The sequence below is a fragment of the Macrobrachium rosenbergii genome, chromosome 13 (genome assembly GCF_040412425.1).
Source record: "Macrobrachium rosenbergii isolate ZJJX-2024 chromosome 13, ASM4041242v1, whole genome shotgun sequence".
Lineage (NCBI taxonomy): Eukaryota > Metazoa > Arthropoda > Malacostraca > Decapoda > Palaemonidae > Macrobrachium > Macrobrachium rosenbergii.
In genome coordinates, this window is record NC_089753.1 from 35,715,886 (window position 1) to 35,735,938 (window position 20,053).

At 35.7% G+C, this 20,053-nt stretch overlaps 1 protein-coding gene across 17 annotated transcripts in view; it reads left to right on the forward strand.

Moving 5' to 3' along the window:
- Nucleotides 1-14,103, forward strand: part of LOC136845177 (serine/threonine-protein phosphatase 2B catalytic subunit 2-like) — a 280,643-nt gene extending 266,540 nt beyond the window's left edge. For 4 of the 17 annotated variants that reach the window (XM_067115160.1, XM_067115150.1, XM_067115154.1 and 1 more), the window contains 5 exons: nucleotides 5,261-5,284; nucleotides 7,011-7,095; nucleotides 7,877-7,974; nucleotides 8,459-8,670; nucleotides 11,000-14,103. In XM_067115160.1, the coding sequence (XP_066971261.1) occupies nucleotides 5,261-5,284; nucleotides 7,011-7,095; nucleotides 7,877-7,974; nucleotides 8,459-8,655 (404 nt within the window). In that variant the 3' untranslated portion in view covers nucleotides 8,656-8,670; nucleotides 11,000-14,103. Of the gene's footprint in view, nucleotides 1-5,260; nucleotides 5,285-7,010; nucleotides 7,096-7,876; nucleotides 7,975-8,458; nucleotides 8,671-10,981 lie in introns of all 17 variants that reach the window. The other 13 variants (XM_067115152.1, XM_067115161.1, XM_067115158.1 and 10 more) reach the window with 5 other exon arrangements.
- The last annotated feature ends 5,950 nt before the right edge of the window (nucleotides 14,104-20,053 follow it).

Genomic DNA, 20,053 nt, shown 5'->3' on the forward strand with positions numbered 1-20,053 from the left:
ATACTGTACTGTAATTATATTGGAGTAGACGTCTAGCTCTGGGCTAATGGTTGGTTTATGCTACCTAAGGGCCTTTGCGTCAAGAAATTTTACTGATGACGCATTTACTGTAGGCAGGATTGTTGGCAGGAGAAATTTACTTAGTTGACACACAGATACACATCATGTGCTGCAGGTTTGGAGGAATGCTGTTGAAAATTGAGGGTGTGTGTTTGAAAAATTCTATCACAAGGTTTTTGGAAAGAAATCTTTTGACTTTTGCCAATTGTTTTTTTGAGAAGTTCTTTTGATAAAGTACAGTTTTTCCCGAGTCTGATTTTTTCAGAATTTTTATTTTCATTTTAGAGGATATTCTGTGTTCATTAATCAAACTTGTAATTTTACAGCTGGTGATAGGTGTCTTGACTTGAATGGAGATCAGTTGAACTATGTGTCAGTAGGTTTTGAATAAGTGATAAAGGAAGCAATGTTAATTTTTTTTTTTAGAATTTTAGCTTCTTAATAAAACACTAAACACATCTTTTGTATAGTGATTGAGTTAATGAGGTCTGCTATATTTAAAAATTAGTCTTGGGACATGGTTTAACAACTTGATCTTGATGAACTTCAATGCGAAGGTCAGGAATGTTTGAAGTATGTCCCTGTAGAATTTGCTTGACCTTATTTGAAGATTAAAGTTCTTTCTTGTCTGATAATTTATTTGTTCATGTTTTGACCTCTGATAAATTTTGTTTGGCATTATTCACCTAAATTAAATTTTAAATTGTAGTATTGGGTTAGGCTATGTTGGTAGAAGGGACTTGACAAAACATGATTAGAGGAGATATTGTAAATAGATACAGTACTGCCAAGAGGTATCTCCCAGCATCCTCTCAGAAGGGGCTCTGTGGTTGTAATATTGCACTGTACATTATTTGTTTATTTTTAAGGGATGACAATTATATTGATGAAAGTTCAGTTCTGTGTCAAATAACTATCCCTGCTTTTTTTTTTTTTATACTGTCAGACAAGTGTGAAATTTATAGAATAAAAACCAGTATTTAAGAATTATAATAATAGCTTGTTATTGTCAACAGGACACCTTATGAAAGTGGTAATTAATTTTATCCAAAATATTTTTGCCAAAGTTAATCGTTTTCCACCAGTCATTCTTTTATAAGTGTTAGGCAGTAAGTTGTTATAAAAGACTAAATAGTATTTGAGGATAGTTCTAGAAACACTTGTTTCTTTCATGTTTGGTTTTTTGGTAAAATGCTTTGTCTGCAAGTTTTTTCTTTATTCTTTTGCTTTTTCCACTTGGTCTTATATCAGTTAATTAATTTTTACCAAAGTTTACGTTATTTATTTTAATGATCATATATAAAAATTTATGAAAGCAATCGACTAAGTTGTTTGTGTACCCAGCATTGATTTGGTATTCTAGTTCAGCTTGAATTGAGCCTCAAGATGGGCATTGCTGTGATTCCATAATAAGGGAAGTGTTGTGGGTTTAATTCCACCAAGACAATTAAGATGATTTAAAGCATGATCTACATATTTATTGTTGATTGCTTGAGTACATTTACACATTTGTACAGTTTTATTTTTTGAAAGCTTGTATGCCTTTTCATTAGGTATGTAGGTACTATACTCATATACAGTAATTTAAACCCTTCACTGCTTAGATCAAACAACTTGGAATTAATGAGGATGGAAGTGGCTTTAGTTTTGTATATTGTATCAGAATGGACATTTTTAAGTAACTCATTTCATACATATCAAAGGATATTTTTTATGCCATTTTTAGGTGATTTATCACATTCATGCTTTTTCCTCTTTTACATTATTGGTTATAAAGTAGTTATAGTAAATTAGAGTATATATTTGATAATTAAGAAATTCTGAAAGTAAAGGAGTTAACTGAGGGATATGTAATAGTTAAAATAGTTGTCATATTTTTCCTTAATACTAGTTTTTAATTATTCAGAAAGGGAAAAATAATATAATTTACATTTATTAAAAACTATAACCTTTTCCTGTGATAACAGTTCCAGCCAGTGTTTTAGGATTTGTTGGTAAACCACCACCTGCCTTGCCGTATATTCAAGAAGAGGATGAATTAGCATTTTATATTGAAAGAAACGTGTAGATGATAAGGTAGATTTTAGAGTAAGAGATGGAAATTAATATGCCGGTAGGAGGTCGTCATGAGATTTCATTCTTGAATTTTGAGTCACTCCTTTGCTTACTGTGCTTGGAAGTTTTAAAATTTATATATATTTCTCTAGTGTTCCATTGGACCATTTTGCATGATAGTTAACTAGAAAGGAAAACTCTTCCATACTGGGTCATTGGTAGTCAAGGTATATGTATATACACAGTTTTATCTTATTTATTTTTATCCTTTTCTATCATTCTGTCTAATGTCCACAAGTCTACCGTTAGAAGACCATGGTTTAACTATTTTCATCGTTCTTGCATGCTCTGTTTTTATCTTTTCCATTGTTTCTCTCTTGGAGAAATAGTTTTGAAGTTTATCAGTGATTATTCTCTGTATTTATTATTACCTTTTTATCATTAATAGACTTCTTTATTATTAAAAGTTTGGTGACCTGTTAATTTTTTTTTTTTTTTGCTCAAAATGAAATGAAACAATTGTTGGTTCCATCATCAGTGAGAGCATTGTGACAGTATTGCAACTAAAACTTGCTGTCGCCAGATGAGAGAATATGACAAAACCAGGATCTTGGTACTAGAATATGTCTCTCATTATTAAAAAAAGAATCATCGTAATGCTCTTTATTATTTATCAAATTTTTATTGAATGGCACATGATGGAATTCTTCACATCTTGATTGTCTTAAGTGTTTACCAGTCTTTTCTGCTTTTTCTTTTTGTTCTCGTGAATGGTGAAGGGGAAGATGGTAAGACTTCATATTAGTGTCCAGAGGCTCTGTAGTATCACTGTAGAAAGTACTATGTGGCCTGTTAACGTAAAGTAGTTAGTGAAATAGTAATGTCATGTATATTGAATATTGTTGATGTCAAGTACTACTATTACTACTACTGCTACTACTACTACTACAGTAATTCAGTGGTTGATCTCAAAGTTCACATTTGGAAACCATATTAAGAGTTGTACCTGTGATTGTTGTCTCTCAACATCTGACAAATTAGTACTATGTGTACAGGCCAGCATAGTCATGGAGAAAGCTAGATAGATGTACCTTAGTATCTGATAGTGGCAAGTTGGGTGGGAGCTGCTGCCCGACTCTGCGCCAGCACTGCTGCTGTACACTGTGTGTGACGTGCTGGTCACCACCACGTGCCATCACGTAAATGACATTGGAAGCCGGGTGGAGGTATCACTGTATCCTGTGGCTACAACCTGTCCTGGATATGAAACGAATCCTGTGGCAGATTGTGCGCGCATGATACACATTTCTCCCCAGCTAAATTCACGATATACAGTATTTTTCATGATTTTTTTTTATTTACGTGTCTGGCTCCCCACCCCGGCCTACACCACCAACTTCTCCCCACACTTACTGCTGCACTCACTACCCAAACTTTAAAAAAAAAGTGAAAAAAGATTAATTAATGTAATTGTAGATTAATAAACCTTTTCACTTCACTGGTGTAACAACTTCACCGTCAATCCTAAATCCCAAAAACAGTATTCTCAAAATATAGTAGTCGATGATATACCATGAAGGGAATATATAGATCTCCAGTATAGTACAGTATATAGAAGTACAGAGGTAACCATTTTGTTTGTATAGGACTGTAATCCTGTTCTGTAGTAATGTCACTTATATTTACCCCCTAACATATAGTAACTAGTGTCTGACCACTCAAATTGAGAATTACCCAGTATCCAAAATCTAGGAGGAAATTTGAGCTCAGTGTTTTCATGTTACAACTTTTGCAGGGCTGGTTTTTTTCCCAACTTTTTTTATTTTTTTGTTATACAGTATATATATATATTATATATATATATATATAGATGTAAATATATATATACATATATACACTTGTATATGTAGAAATTTATAGCCCCACGAGCTCCTTTTTTCTATAATCTTCCTATTATCATTGACTCTCTTCATGTGGAGTTTTAAGTGAAAGAACTAGGACTGTTAAAGGATGTTCACTGTCCTCTTCACATTAGGTGATGGGCAGCTTGTGTAGGGGAGTAAATGAAAGGTGAATAATTCAGGCCAGTTCGCATGACATACAGCCATTTCTTTTGGCCTGTAATAAAAGAATATCCATTTTTTAATTCATACATTAAATCCATTGGAGTCATGTCATTTTATTTGACAGCAATTAACAAAGGCAATGAAATGGACTGATGCAAGGCAAACGAGCAGGTCTAATTACCTGGTAATTAGCAGGAATTAGCATGAGAGTTGCTCCATGGTCTCAAATTCATTGTCTCTGTTATGTTTAGATGCCATGTATATTATTATTGCCTGTCTGGGAAATTTGACTTACCTTAGATCTTTGAGGTCACACTCGGTGCTTGTCTGGAATGACTGAATCTGCTGCATGCTGACTGGAAATGGCTGATTGTCAGGTTCTTATTACTTTTTTTCCTTTGGACTCGTCTGTAGGGGGAGAAAGCACAGTTATACCAATGCTGTTTTAGCCACAAAATGTGAAGCTTTATGCAAGAGAACGGCGGTTGCCCTCAGTCACTAAGCCGTGAATACTGCTGGCTCTTTTGAGTTCTGTTCAAAGTGCATTTATGCTTTATTTCCTCTTATTATCTTCTGTCTTGTTTTACCTATGTACTTTTAAGTCGTCACAGTACTGGTACTTTTGGACTCTTTATTTCCTTGCTCGTTTTGGTAACCTTAATTTTGTTGCTATGCTAATTTTTCTACAGAATAAAATTCCGCCAGTATTCACGGTCAGATTTTTATCGCTGCCTTATTGATAATTCAGAACTTTTTTTATAGTTTCCTATGTAATTTGTATTTATTGCTGTCTATATTTTTCTTTTTCTTTTATTTATTATTTTCTTTTTGAGGGGCAATTGCCATCCCTTGCGTAGCTTTAGAATGATGTTTTTGGTCATGCAGCACTATGGTCTTTAAACCAGTATCATCTTGGGTTTATTGTTAATTTCATTCGTATTATCTCCAGTATCTTTTTTATCTAGTATTTCCTTTTTCTTTCCATTTCCTGTGGCTTGCGTGCACATAAAATCCAACCAAACCTGCTTATCTTCTTGGACCTTATTACATGTTGATACTGTTGTGGCAAACATTGCAAGCAACAGCAGTGCTAATTGTGCCGGGTAAGTCAAGAGCAGACCAGGCATGGAGCCAAGTAAGGAGATTGCATGCCTGTCTGAAGTGCATTGTTTAACCAATTTTTACTTTTTCAGTTGGAGCATGAATGTCGAGGTTTTTTTTTCCGACTTTCCCTTTTTCTTTGTTTGGTTTTCATTTTCGAGGTATACTTTTCATCATGACTGACTCCAATAGGTATTTTTTCATCCTAAAGACAATAAGAAGATGAAGAAGCTAAATGAATTCCTTGATTAGACAGTTATTTTGATTGCTAATCACATCAGCTAACCAGCAATGCAGGTCGTGCTATGTTCAGAGCTAAGTTTGTGCTTGAAATTGTGGTTAGATATGGTGCTTTTTATCAAAATCTGTAATGTAGGTTACTCTGGCTAGCTATGAGTGGCTTTCTTGTTCAGAATAATCTTGGCATAGGTCACTTATGGCCAGCAGTACCAGACAAAAAAAAAATAAATATAAATCATTTAAAAGTCTGAAGAGGTAATGATTAGTAGCTCTTAGACTATGCTTGTGTCTTTGCTTTGTTATTCTAAGATAGTCATGCATTTAGTTGGTGATTTCTTGTCAAGAGCAATCAATTAGCATTTCAATGTAAGTGGAAAAACTCTGTGTTTTATCTTGATCTAGATGGAAGATATGTTCAAGTGAATCATGTTGAAGCCAATGCTGACACCCAGTTTGATTGGGAGGGAACAAACTTTAGTCAAAGTGTCTTTTTTTTGTATAAAGACCGGTATTACATGCTAAAGCTCTAAAACTTTACTTTTTTTTTTACTTAGCTCTGAGTTCCTTTCAAAACTTGCTGTCATTAATGCAGAAATCAGAGAGGACTGTTTTCTTTCTGATGTTTGCATTTGAACAGCACAGTTTTGGAAGTAGTTTTCTGGAGTAAGAACTGGTTGCATGTAATCCCTGCCTTACGTAAAAGCCTTGAGATGAAATTTCACGGGGACTCCTTTTCCCTTTTGCATAACACCAGGAAAACGAGTCCCAAGAATTAGTGCTTGATGAAGATTCTGATGATGATTTTGAAGATGATGATAAGGCTTATCAAGGTAGAGGGAAATAGTTTAGATTCAATTGCATTTTAGGATTCATAGATGCTGCTGTTCTTGGCTTCATTTCACAGGTTCATTTTGATCTACCCTATTTTGAGGAGACTTCACTAACCACTGTGTTTGTAATATACATGTGTTTGCTGCAATGACCGACACTGGTGAGTGAAATCTCCTCCAGACTGTGATGGGGGGGATCATCATTTGGACTGGATACTGTGGCATTGACTGAGATGTGATGATGCCAGAATACTGTATGGGATGTACCACCTGTATGTGTGTTGTCTTGCCAAGAGTGTTGTCTATGTTACGTCTTAAAGTGGTGGCTTTTGGCCGCCTTCATTCGCCAGAGAAACTGGATATGATGTCCTGACATTTTGGATTAAAAATACTAGTGATTTTTTTTACAACTAATATTGTAGTAGTCACATGCAAGTTGTTTGGTGATAACAACCTGGTTGTTGTGATTGAAAAATAATATTCCGCAGTCATTTGGTCCAGAAAATTTCATTAAGGGCAAAAGATTTTGCAGATTTCTGGCCCATTTGTTGTTAGTCCTTGAAGGCTGAAGCATTTTATCTAAATTTAGCTTGAGACTCCAAGGGCAAATGTTATCATCATGAGAGAGAGACTCATTTTGCTTACTGGTATTCCACAGAGAAGGGGGCAGCAATGCGGAAGGAAGTTATCCGAAACAAGATCCGTGCCATTGGAAAGATGGCTCGTGTATTCTCTGTATTAAGGTAAGAAGGAATATTGTTTTCATGTATTTGTTGCTTTCATTTTATGACAGTGGTGAAAGGCATGAATTGTTAGTTGTTGTACAATGCATTTAATATTCCTGTAAGTCTTTAAATCTTGTATGTTCTAGGTGGTCTCATGTGTTAGTGATGGTTTTCTTTACATATAGTTGTAGTGGTCAGTGCTCATAAAATTCATGTGTATATATTTGATTGCTGCTCTTACTCTTATTCATGTGCTTCAACATTTGGTCATCTGTTGTATTGCAGTGTTAATAAGGATTCTTTCCTGTTTTCCCATTACAGTATATCACAACCCATTTTCTATTCTACTGCTTAATACTGTGTTGCTACCATAAAACAGTGTGTATGCCGATACTCAAAACTTAGATCCATGTTGTGTTGTATTGCTGAATATTGTATCTTTGGCATTCTCTTTTCTTGTGTGAATGTCTATACATTGATTAACCTTGATGGTAATGAAATGGTATTCATTTATTAAACCAGTTTAGTGGTAATATCAAGTTTCTTATGCTTGGTTGTGTTTGTGAAAGGAAGCATTTTGTAGATTTTCACAGTTGCAACTATGTAAGTGGCCTAAAATACTATTGTTTAAATAACCAGATTGTTTTTATGCATCTATTTTTTTTTTATTGAATGTTAAGTTTTAAATTCACCAAATTTTTATCCAAGACATTACATACAATGTATCTTCTGAGATGGTTGGATAAGTGAATTAAAAGATGTCATGACCTAGTCACTAATAAGATCTTTACTGCTACAGAGAGGAGAGCGAGAGTGTCCTTCAGCTGAAGGGCCTTACCCCAACTGGTGCTCTTCCTCTTGGAGCATTGTCTGGAGGCAAAGCATCACTCAAGAATGGTGAGCATGTTTTCAAGTGTGAGGAACTTGTTTTTAAATAAGTTCAAAATATTGGAGGAGTGGTAAGGCTCCTAAAAGTACACTTTCCCTTGTGGCACTTAACTGCTTTTATCACTCATATAATTTTCCATTAATACTAGGTTCTGTTTTGAATAATTAAAATACTGCATGTAAATGGAAGGCTTTTGTATTTTTACTCAAAACTCTAAATGTGCCTCATTGTATACAGTCATACTGTGTTCAGTTTGAAAAGTGAGGCACACAAATTTGGAGATGGCTGCATCATAATTTTATAGTATTTGTTCATGTGTGGAGAGCTGTAATTGGGAAGTAAGACTAAAGAAAGCAGCCCATCATACTTACTCAAATGTTTATACAGTACAAGTTTTCTCTGTCATTAACCTTTGGTTATTTTTAGAATATTTATTACATTGATTAAGAATGCCAGAAGATCATTTTGTAACTTATTTTTGTCTTGTTACAGCAATGGCAGGCTTCTCTCCCAATCACAAAATTACATCATTTGCGGAGGCTAAGGGCTTAGATGCAATGAATGAACGCATGCCACCTAGGAAAGATGCACCACCCATTCCTGCTCCAATCTCTCCTGTAAGCTCCCCATCCTCTGAAGATGCCGGCAAGTCCAACTCATCCAACACAGCAACCAACACTCACTTGTGAAACCCACAGCCTCAGGTAACACAATTACATTATCATTTCACAGTTTTTTATATTGTGCTGTTAAGAAGTACCATATTTGCCATCTTTGAAAAAAGTTTAGGAAATTCATGGTGTGTTTTGTAAGCTGGAGGACAAGTTCACAAGTTTAACACCAATCCCACCCTGAGATGTAAACACAGACTACTGTGATCTTTATAACAAAAGTTCGACTCAACAGATATGAAACCCATGCAAGTCAAATAATTATTTTATAACTTGGAATATTTTATTTCCCATTATATACAATAAAGATTTAATGCAGTCAAATAGAAAATAAACTATGCAGAGGTCCATCTCAAGTGGAAAATGTTTTCTCAGTTTTTATTAACTACTCAGTATTACAGTTTTCAGTGCTAATTGTTATTTAAAGTATCAGTATATACTGGTCATCTCATCTTCATGAAGATTTCTAAGTATAAGGGTTAGCCTTGAGTATAAGCAACTACAGTATAGTGTCAACAGTTTTAAAACATGGTTTTATGAAAAGTCATTATGATTCTTCTGAACATTACATTGATTTTGCTATCACCATTTAACAGTAAATATTGTACTATACAGTATTAGGTAACATTTCATATGAGCTGTTTTTGCTTCATACAAATGTGGATTCATAAGCCTTTATATATTATACAGTCCCTATTATTAATTAAATGATTAGCTTCAACACAAATTTTAAGTGTAACCATATATTACTTCGTTCTTTATGACCACTGAGTATTGGGTTTTGTTGGCACTCTGTTTCAGTCTTTTGATTTCATTCTCCAACAATATTGATCATTAATTGTGTGCATTAAAGTGTACTTAACCAATTAGGATACTTTATATTTTACTGTACAGTATTTGTTTTATCATTGCAAAATATCTCAAGTATATTTGAATGTATATCATCTGCACCAAATAGAGAGAGTTGGGGGGGCTTTTTTTTTGTGGGGGGGCATATTGTAGACTTACCAGGCATTCAACTCGGTACAAATTACAAATTAAAGTAGTCTATGTATTGCACACTTTAGTAATGGCCTTTTTTTATATATATAGCTTACTGCTTAAATGTCAGTATAGGAGACTTTGTATTTTAGGTGTTTACAGAGAAAGAGGAAAGAAAGACTTTTAGGTTAAGCTTAGTCATAGAGTTGTATGATTGTTTAAGTTAGCTTGTATGATTAGGTAATTACGAGTAATTATGATGCATTTTGACTCTTAATTTTTGTGACCATACATCATAAATATAACATTATTGTAATATATGTCTTATGTGCTCAAAAGTACATTATCAGTACTGTATGTGTGAGGAAGAGAGGGAGGGAAATAAAGATTTTTTTCTTCTGAATAGTCAGACAGATGGAAAATACATTTTTTTTATCATGATAGATGCTTGTATGGTGGCATTTTTATTGTATGATTTTGTTAGTTGAAGTACCTATGATGCAGTGGTAAATTGTTTGTGTTCCGTATCTAAGTAAAAAATGGTTTAATACTGTATTTAAGTAGGCTTACTATTACAATATTAGATGATAACAATTAACCCAGTCAGAAGAGATGGTAGGTTAGGCTTATACTGGTCAATGTGTGAAGCAAATGCCATTACTATAATTCAGAAAAATACTGTATTGTGAAAGCAAGATCCCATCCCATAACTTGTCTAAAAATACAGGTGGTAAATGTTTCTTCCCATATGCAATAATATTGTGATAGAGATAGATTAGAAGCTTCAAAATAACTATAAAGTAGTTAGGACTGTGATTATTTGGGAAATGAGTGGTATTTTTAAATTTACAGAATATGCCCTGCAAAATAGGGCGAGTCTTATATTTCCAGCAAATAATAGACCGTAGTGTCGTGTCTAGAATGAGTGCTTCACCCTGGAGACTAGTAATGAGATAAAAAAAACTGGATCAATAAAAGTAAATTAAATGAAGGTAAAGTTGAAGGGAGAATGCAGTTCATCCCTGGTTTGAAGCTACACTTTTAAGGCATTGAGTACTGCCTGCTATGTTACACAGTTTGGTTTTAAGAGCAACTGAATAAAATTACAATATTTTTTTTGCATTTAGACCAGCTTGTAGCCTAGTGATTCATCTTCAGTTCTGTAATGAATGGCCTGAACATTATAAATACAAATTACGGTAAAAATTTGTCATTTAAACCCTTGTAAAGTTAGGCATAAAGTAGAATGAAGTAGAAGTGAATGAGGAAAAAAATAGACATCTGTCCTTTAGTCATTGATCTGACTAATGTAGCCAGTGGAAAGGAAGTAGGATAAATAAAGAATAATTTTATGTAAAAATAGCCATGTTTCTTATTGCAGGTTGGCGTGGTGTGTGAGTGAATATTGGGAACTGTCAAACTAGATGGTGATCTCAAGTGTGCAGATGGTGAGTGCAGGGTGAGGCTGCCTGGCCAGTTCATGGTTGTGATGCAAATGTGTTGCCTCTGCCCCTGGTGGGCCCCACTGGTCAGCCAACCCCACACTAGACATCCCACTAATCTGATATACTACAACTGTGGCTCATCCAGCTGCAGTCGGCCAGGGCTGGGCTAGGCCAGGTCGCCAGCCGAGCGTTACCTGGTCCGTCGGTGCTACCACCACAGAGGGTGCATAAAGTGGCAGATGCGACCTGGCCGACCCCAGGTCACCATCACCCAGTTGCTGCTGCTAAAGACTTAATGACCCGGTCAACTGTACCCTTCCAGTGTCGTCTTTAGTACACTGTCAGGCTACCACCCTCTGTGTTGCCTATGCTGTTGGCTTTGCACCTTAACCCATTGTGTTGGTGATGATGATAACCCGAAATAAGTATCATCACCATGGGAATACCAGGGCACCAGACTTGACCACTTCAGGGTAGCAGTTTTGATGGTATGTCATTGGAGAGAGGTGGTGGTGGTGGAGGTGGTGGTGGTGTTGGTGATGGTGGTGGTGGTGTTGGTGTGTGAGAGCACAGTATAGTGGTCAGGTGGTGTGATACATGTGAGTGTGTGTGAAGAAGATGAAGCAGAAGGAAGAAGAAGAACCCTCCAACAAGGCCCCGATGACCAGGAGTCACTAGCTGCAGTGTCTGTCCAGGTTGTGTCACATACTAACAATGAAAACTACTCACATTCTGTAAGTGAAACTGTTCATAAAATCATGTATATAGTTTTCTTTATTATTGTGTATAGCAGCATGCTTGATATTTACAGACTCATACAGCCTCTCTAAAGCCCCTCTGTAGCAAGACAGTAGCCTGTGTATTGGTCCAATGGACTGTTGGCAAGCTTTTCCTGAATATATCTGCCATTCAATTGACTTAGGAGGATGCAATACATTATGGCCTGTGTGCAATATACCTTCGTTTCATCTAGAATCCTAAATTTTCTTAGGTTAGAATGATAGCTTGTCATCTACTGATCATTGTTCTGTGGCTCTGGAAAATTATTATATATCATTTCTTCCCCTCTCTCACTTTCTCTCTTTCTCAGTTCGATATAGTGTTTAAGCCCTGTTTTCACACAGAGGGAGTGGTGTACATGCTGCATCATCAGAGAAGAAACAAGTTTCCATGTAATTCAGTCCCTCTGGCATACCTATTACATGGTATAGATACTGTTGCTAATGGACGTTTTCTTCTCCGTGGCAATTTTCATACATGCAACTGTCATGTGAGAGTGTGTGGAATTCATATTCAATTCTGCCATATTAAGTGTTATGTAAAAGAACTAATAATATTAAGTCGTGTTATAAAAAAAAGTTTTATGCCTTTTTCCATACCAAAGTGTCCTAGTCAATTATGTGGAAAGAAGGCATCGAGGCCCTGCCGCTAATGTGTACGGCCTGTCGGAGCCCTCCCTCTCCCCTCCCATCCTCCCTGAGAAAATTGCGAGAGTATACTCTCTCGCAGTATGCTAGGGGTCCATCAGCCATCACTTCTGGGTTTCCCATATTTAAATGTTAACACAAATACCATAAATGAAAAAAAAGATTTTATGATATTAAGCGCTCGCTCTCATTTTTCACTTTATAACTTTACTGGTTGGTGTAAATTATAAAACAAGCAAGTAGCCCTTAACTTTTTTCTCTCTGAGCTCATAATGCTCTAGAGAGATTTTGTGAATGTGCATTGAAAGTGGTTATTATTATGTTATGTTGATATTTATAATAGAGAAGGATAAAAGTTAATTTCTATATACTTTTAATTGTGAGATAGATGTTAATTGCTTCAATCTGGTATGAATATATTATTTTCTTGTGGAATAGGATCTAAGTTTTCTCTTGTTATCTTGTTCATTAATAAATCTATTATTAGGTCGTGTCAAATAATGTATATGAAATATAACCTTCCATATTATTTATAATTAAAGAAAATGTTCAGTCAAAAGCATAAGCTCCTTCATGCCAAGCTTTTCAAGGTCAGGCCGTTCTGGGCTGCTGCAAGGAAGTTGAGCTGGTGCTGTCGACACCAAAACAAATAAATGAACTTGATTCATTGTTGTCGTTGCAATTATGGACTCAGTCTCTTGATATGATGAGGAGGCCAAATTAGTACTAATAGTAATAAAAAGACTACCAGACTAAATATATGTATATTGGAGAGGAAGTCATCCAATAAAAGCCACAATAAGCATCCAGTCCAACCACCCGTGCACCCCTGGACATTGTGGCCTTGAGTCGACATTGCTACAGGTCATTCAAGATGAGGCAAACCAAGTTTCATGGCCCATCATGCAGCAGATGTTGTTATAATCTATATATACATATATATACAATATATCTCACATCACAGGTAAACATCGTTGAGGTATTTAAAATATATATATGGAATGACTCACATTATTAGTACAGTACTTGAAATCTGCTCCCAGTACCATGACCTGTATCAGTGGATCTCTTCAGTTACATTCAGTGGCAGTGGCAAATACCCAGGAGTGAGAGCTCTCAAACTGTAAACATACAAATGCTCGGTTGCCGGGTTATCTTTTATTCAGTGGTGCAAAATCGCTTCTATCAAATGGTTGAAACCACTCTGAATTTCTTGTTGCAATAGTTATCTATTGTTAAGTATGGTTTATATTATTTGAAAGGTGCTGGTGAGGCACAGTAATGAGAACAACGTCTAAAGGAGCTTTGGTTCACAGTCTGGCAGTCAACAACTGGGTGGTTTTGTCCCATTAGCGCTTGAGTGTCATTGAAGGGAGCCAGTGTGTGTGTGTTTTGCAGCAGCAGCAGCAGCAGCAGCAGCAGTTACAAACTACAAACTGTTGTGTAACATTTTATACTTCTCAGCATCTCTGCCTTTTGTGGTGTATTGTAAAATATTTAGTTATAAAGCCATGTTCATTTTTGTTTAACTGTTCTACTGAAGAAAAGATTGACTGGACGTTTGCATTGTTTCGACATTGAGATTCTAAATAAATTCTAAGAATCTTTTATAACTTTCTTTGATTTTCCTAAATATTTCAGCTTATGTCATTTGTGCTGTGTTTATCATTGTTATACATTACAGTACATGTAGTTGAATGGGAATAGCAAATTACATTTCCAGACTCTTGGGAGGCTTACCCAAAGGATTCATTCTTCAATGAGGTGAACATGAACAACAAGAAGAAATCTAGGTAAGAAGGGATCTGATGAAAATTAAGATAAAAGTAACACATATCAGGCTTGAAATATGCTGCAAAGAACCAGTGTCACATATGCCACACAAACCTGCTTGAAGTGCTATGCTTTACAGAATGTTACAGGAATTTAGTAAAAGTGTTGCTACCTTAAAAGTTATCTTAGTGTCCTTGTAAGACTGCAGGTACAGTACAATGCATATCTCAGTTTTGTAGGAATAGTAAATTTACTGGAATTGTGCATTAGCCATTTTACAAAGTACAGCAATACAAAGCAGATGATAGTGCAACTTGACCATTTCATTTGGTTAAACTTCTATTCTTTTATAGTGGTACGTTATTGTACTATATATAAACTTTCATTTTCCATTCAAGAAATACAAAATAAGGATGCAGTAGACCCCTCAATATCAATGATGGAAGGATGGTTCCAATTCTTGTTGCAAGGTAGCATTCCTCTTGGAAGTTCTGAATAAATTTCACTGAAAACCATTTCCTTTGATGAATCATTTTATTGTTTTATAACTATAATAACTTACCCTATACCCTACCTGAGGAATGATGTTCATACTTTTTAACTTCATAGACTTAGCCAAGATATATTTATGTGACAAGAACAATCAAGGAATTAATTTGTTCCTATGAAAGCATAAACCATTGTCTCTTATACAGGAGAATTGCTGCATTCCTTCTGACTGAAGTTGAACTCGTTCTTTGTTTTATTTATCTGAAAAGTAGTGTCACATTCAGGGGTGTGAAGAGCATTGGCAAGTGTAATGAATCTTCATAACCTGTTGTTTGGTGGATCCCACTATTTTATACTCCGGTTGTTGGGAAAATTTGCTACCGTTGGAAAGTTTTCGATAGAACAGGCAATCTTGCCACCAAACGCCTCCCTACTCTTCCTCTTGAGTACACCTTTCAGGGAAGAGGTGGGTATGCATGGGAGGTGGTGGATCAATACAGTTACCCTTAGCTGCAGCAATTGCTATCATTTACTGTAGCTGCAACCACTAGGAGCTAAATGCAGTTGAACCTCCGGAAGTGGTTGGTATTTCCATGGAAAATGTCTGAGGGCATCTAGTGCTACTTCCTCAAGATAAAGACCCTGGCTAGGGGCAATGGGAGGAAGGATAAGCTGTTTCCTTCCTCCTCCTCCCCATTTTCAAGTCCTTCCTTGCTGTCCAACCCATCTTTTTTGTCTTACTCCTGTAGGAAGAGGAGGAGTAGTAGTAGCCCAAGGAGGCCTCTCACAAGAAGTCCGATCAGCTGTCGGTCGGGATGTGATACAGGCCTCACTGTGTACACTCAGTACCCCTGTCCCTTCCTGCTCAGTCTTGGACAAGAGAACAAGAAGGAAGAGTACAAGAAAATACCACTGCACCTTTAGATTTTAGTGTATGACATTACTGACCTGGGTTGTGGGCAGTGTTCCCGAAACTTGGAAATGTGGCCTCCAGTGTGGGAGTTTTGATGCACAAGATGATTGTGTGCAGAAATGGGGTCTTCATTTTATGATCTATTGCACCAAGTGTGAAAAAATTTCCACACACTTTTTAGGGTTTTATTGTGGCCAGATATATTATTTTCTTATGTGATTCATTGACCTATATTCTCGGTCATTTGCATATTTATATATCTGATTTATATAATAATGACTGAATAAAGAGCCGTCGATGAATGGTTGTTTACGCTGAATGATGAAGCAGCAGAAGTCGATCAAGGAGTGGTGTCTTGATTGACATGTCGAATGCAGACGACAACAGAGTGACAGGTTTAGGTTTCCATCTAATTAAGGTAACTTAAATCTATTTAAAATTGTTTTAATATATGTAAAAAGTGATTGTGGTTAATTTGATAAGGGAAGTTTATGGGAAATAATCTTTAGGCTGTGAAGGAAAGCATATATCGTCTAATATGTTAGTTATTACGGATGGTTGAATGAATTTAAAGTTTAGACAAGCGTGGAAGTCATGGCTTTAAAAGTTAGTTGCGTTTATCATAATCAGTTGAACAAATAAATATTGTGTATCCAACAGCATTAACATAAAAATTAGGCTTAAGTTATTTTTGATCATTAATATGAACGCCCTCTATAACATTATCAGGCATAATATAAATAGCAAGGAAAATATGAACAGATACAGAAAAAATAAAATTTTTTACTTGCCATAAGCCAGACAAACTTACTACACATCCCTTCCTCCTCCCTTTGTACCCTTTGTGGGCAATTCACCATCATGATGTAACGGATAATAAGATTCACAGCACATTCAATTACCCAAAGTATTTAAGAAATGCATCAGTGTGATTACAGTAATCAGAAGAGATTGGAATATGGCAATGTTGCTCTATTTTGATGACAAAAACAGTTGCAAAGATGTTGTGCAAATGATGTACTGTGCAACATACAGTCTCATAGCCACACCACTACTGAATGAGCGCACATTATTCAAGATTTCAATTTGAGACGGGATCACGAATTTGGATAGAGTTTTAATCTTAGTATCTAGTAGTGGGTAAAAACTGTATATCTAATGATCATCCTGTACACTGTAGACGGATGGACTCAAGTGTATACTATGATAACTTTTGAACACCCTCATAGGATCTGGTAACTGTTTAAGAAAGCCAATGTAAGATCATTTGCAATCAATTTTTTGTGAATGTTATTAGTAGGATTTCTTTCCATGATTGAAAGCAATTGAGTAATTGATTTGAGAAAAAGAGCAAAAATTGTTTAAAGTCGTCAGATACCGGGAATCTGTTACAAATACAGTACTGGAGTAACTTCAATTTCTATAAAACAGAGGTTATGCATGGTTAGGATAATGTTAGAAATTCTTAATTCTGTGCAGGAGAAAACATTTGGAATCCTATATCAATAGGAAGTTCCAATCGATTTTGAAACAACAGTACAAGTGGCAAGTAGGAATTTAATGTGGTAATTTGTACTTAAAAGGATGAAGCCTCTTTGATAAGAAATACAGTAACTTGGTAATATTTGCTGCATTGTCTTTGAACAGGAGAACCTTTGTGTGATGACAAAATGTCCAACTATCTGGCAAAATACCCAGGGCATAAGTTCATTCCTAAAGTGTTTGTTTACAGTGCCTAGTTAAGGTGACAGACCTCACCCTGACATCCAGAAAGCAAATGTACAGTGCAACTCATCCAAAAAAGGACCTTCACACAAGAAGCTAGTTTTACAAGATTTCCATTTCTAGACAGTTGTAGGGCTTGGCCCAGAGATTTGTTTTTGTACAGGATGAAAACTGGAGCAAGTTGCACTTATAGTGGGACTGCTAGGTCAGAAGAGACTAAAGGAATGAGTGTAAAGAACTAGTAGAGGGAATGCTGGGATGTTCATAAGGTACCGTATCCTGAGTACTGTGTAAGGTGCAATATAACATGCACCCACTACAATGTCGCAAAATGCCTCAGTTCTTCCAAAGTCTTCACCACATAAGTTAATAACTTTAACCAGATTAATCAAATGGTTAAAGTTGATAAAAAATAGGTAATGGAAGATAATCTAGGTGTAGGTAGTTTTGTACATCATTGCAGATGAAAAACAAATTACATATAAACAGGCTTAAGTAATGTATTACTTATTAGTTACCTCAAACGTTGCATTTTGGGCACACTGAACCGCACTAAATCAGGTGGTCTGCTAATAAAAGTAGTCACAAATAATGTCACAGCTCTGATGTGAACAAGAGGAAGAAACAGACAAAGACTAATTCCTCTTCTGTTTGGTTGACTGAAATCATATTAGAATAAGTGAAAAGAATGAAACCATGACATGGGTTTGTTTCCAGCAGGAAAAAATACCATAACCTTTATTTCCTGAGAATATATCTGCTGAGGAGACCTTGTGCTACCACAAGATTTTGCTTCTTGCATTGCTCATGGGAAATGAGGAGAAAATTCATGACAAGGATTGCAAATGAGGGGACCCAGTAACTATTTTAAGAGGTTTGGTTGTCTGCAACTAATTTGATAATTTGTTGCACAAAGTCTACAGGATCTCTCATGTTATGTTTTTTTTTTTTTTTTGATGTTCTCTTCCTGAAGCTTGTGTAATAAGACTGGATTATTTCTACAGAACCATCTGGCTTATGCATATGTTTAATCTACCAGATACAATATTTTCATGTTCTGAATTGATAGCAGGAGAGAATGCTTTCATACAGCAAACATTTAATATATGAGTATATTCATGTATGTCAATTTATTCAGTGATACATAGGCTATCTTTAAGAATATTAAAATATATTAAAACAAACAATGCAGTTATTCTTGTCCAAACTTGGCTAGCAAACATCTGCTGAACAGGATGAACTTGCGTGAAAAAAAAAAAACTAGAAAAGATGAGTATAAAGTATATGAAAGCCAGGAAGCAAATGGTTTAAAGTATGTATTCCACTTTTAAATATTGTTTGCATTATCAACCACTATAACACTGACAAGAAGAGTGTTCCGAGGCTTTACGGTATACAGGGAAGATGACTTGTCACTATGCAGTGGGACATTATGGCGCCTTGGCAAAAGTGATTCAAGTACATGACTTCACTCTTTATAAATATTTTGCTTTTATCATTAAAAGTTATGTCACACCATAGTCCAGTTTCTAGAATCACCAAGCTGGCCTCGAGGATTTGTTGATAACCAACGAGTAAACATTTAGTGCAATGAATTTTATATTGGAGGTGAAAAATAGGTCAAGGAGAACACACTATGCATCCTGCCTAGGTGTGGCTACCAAAGGTCTCTGTACGATGGTTGCAGCTTGGGAGAAGTGTTTTGCATGTTGAAGTTACTAAAGAGGAGGTCATCCTGTTGAGGATTATACTAGTGATTGATCTTGTAGCAAAAACATATGCGAACCAGGGAACATAGGAAATTAATAGAGTATACCAATGGTTAGGAGTGTCAGACCTCAGAAGTAAACCTAGTTCTTATGACAAATTTCCAGTTATTATACTTACATAAAAGATAATTTAAATTTTTACCTTTAGTAAAGGTCTGTCAGTGTATAGAACCACTAACAATGGAGGAAGAAGAAAAATGGAAAGTGAAAGAAATTTGCATGAGAAAAGGGTGGTAGGCGGCATGCAGGCCAGAAGTAAGACATCGTACTCGGTCTACAATATTTAAATTTTTCCATCTAACTACGGAAGGTTGGACACACCAGTGTATGCCCCTACAAAATCTTATCCTAGACCTAGAGAAACTATTAGGTGAAAAACAAGAAGGAATGTTAAAGAGGAAAGGAAGCTGTATAACCTTCTTAGAAAACTTTTCGTCTCTTATTTGAAAGGTATAGATACAGTTATCGAGAACATATAAGAAAAATTCCAACAGCTGAAAGCTAAGAGTTAGTTATCTTATTTTCCCCATATACATTAACCTTGAAAATTTAATCCTTACATATCACAGATACTGAGTGCAGTATGCATCATGATTAATTATCACCGCCTCGTGGCACAGAAAGGGTGAATATACTGTACAAAAATGTAATTGTGGATTTTCACCTAAAATTATCACAATTGTTTACACGTTGTTTTGTTAACTTTTGTGGGGGCCACAAATGCTTAGGCTACAGGCAAAAAGTCTTGATTAATCGATTACGTTTGAGATGAACAATGAAAATATTGATGATGTTTTAAAGAGAATTACTACTGTCTTAGTGTGTTCCTATGCTAACGATAAGTTAGCGCTGCTTTAGTTAATTCACAGTTCAAATGTACAAAAGGCGTATTGC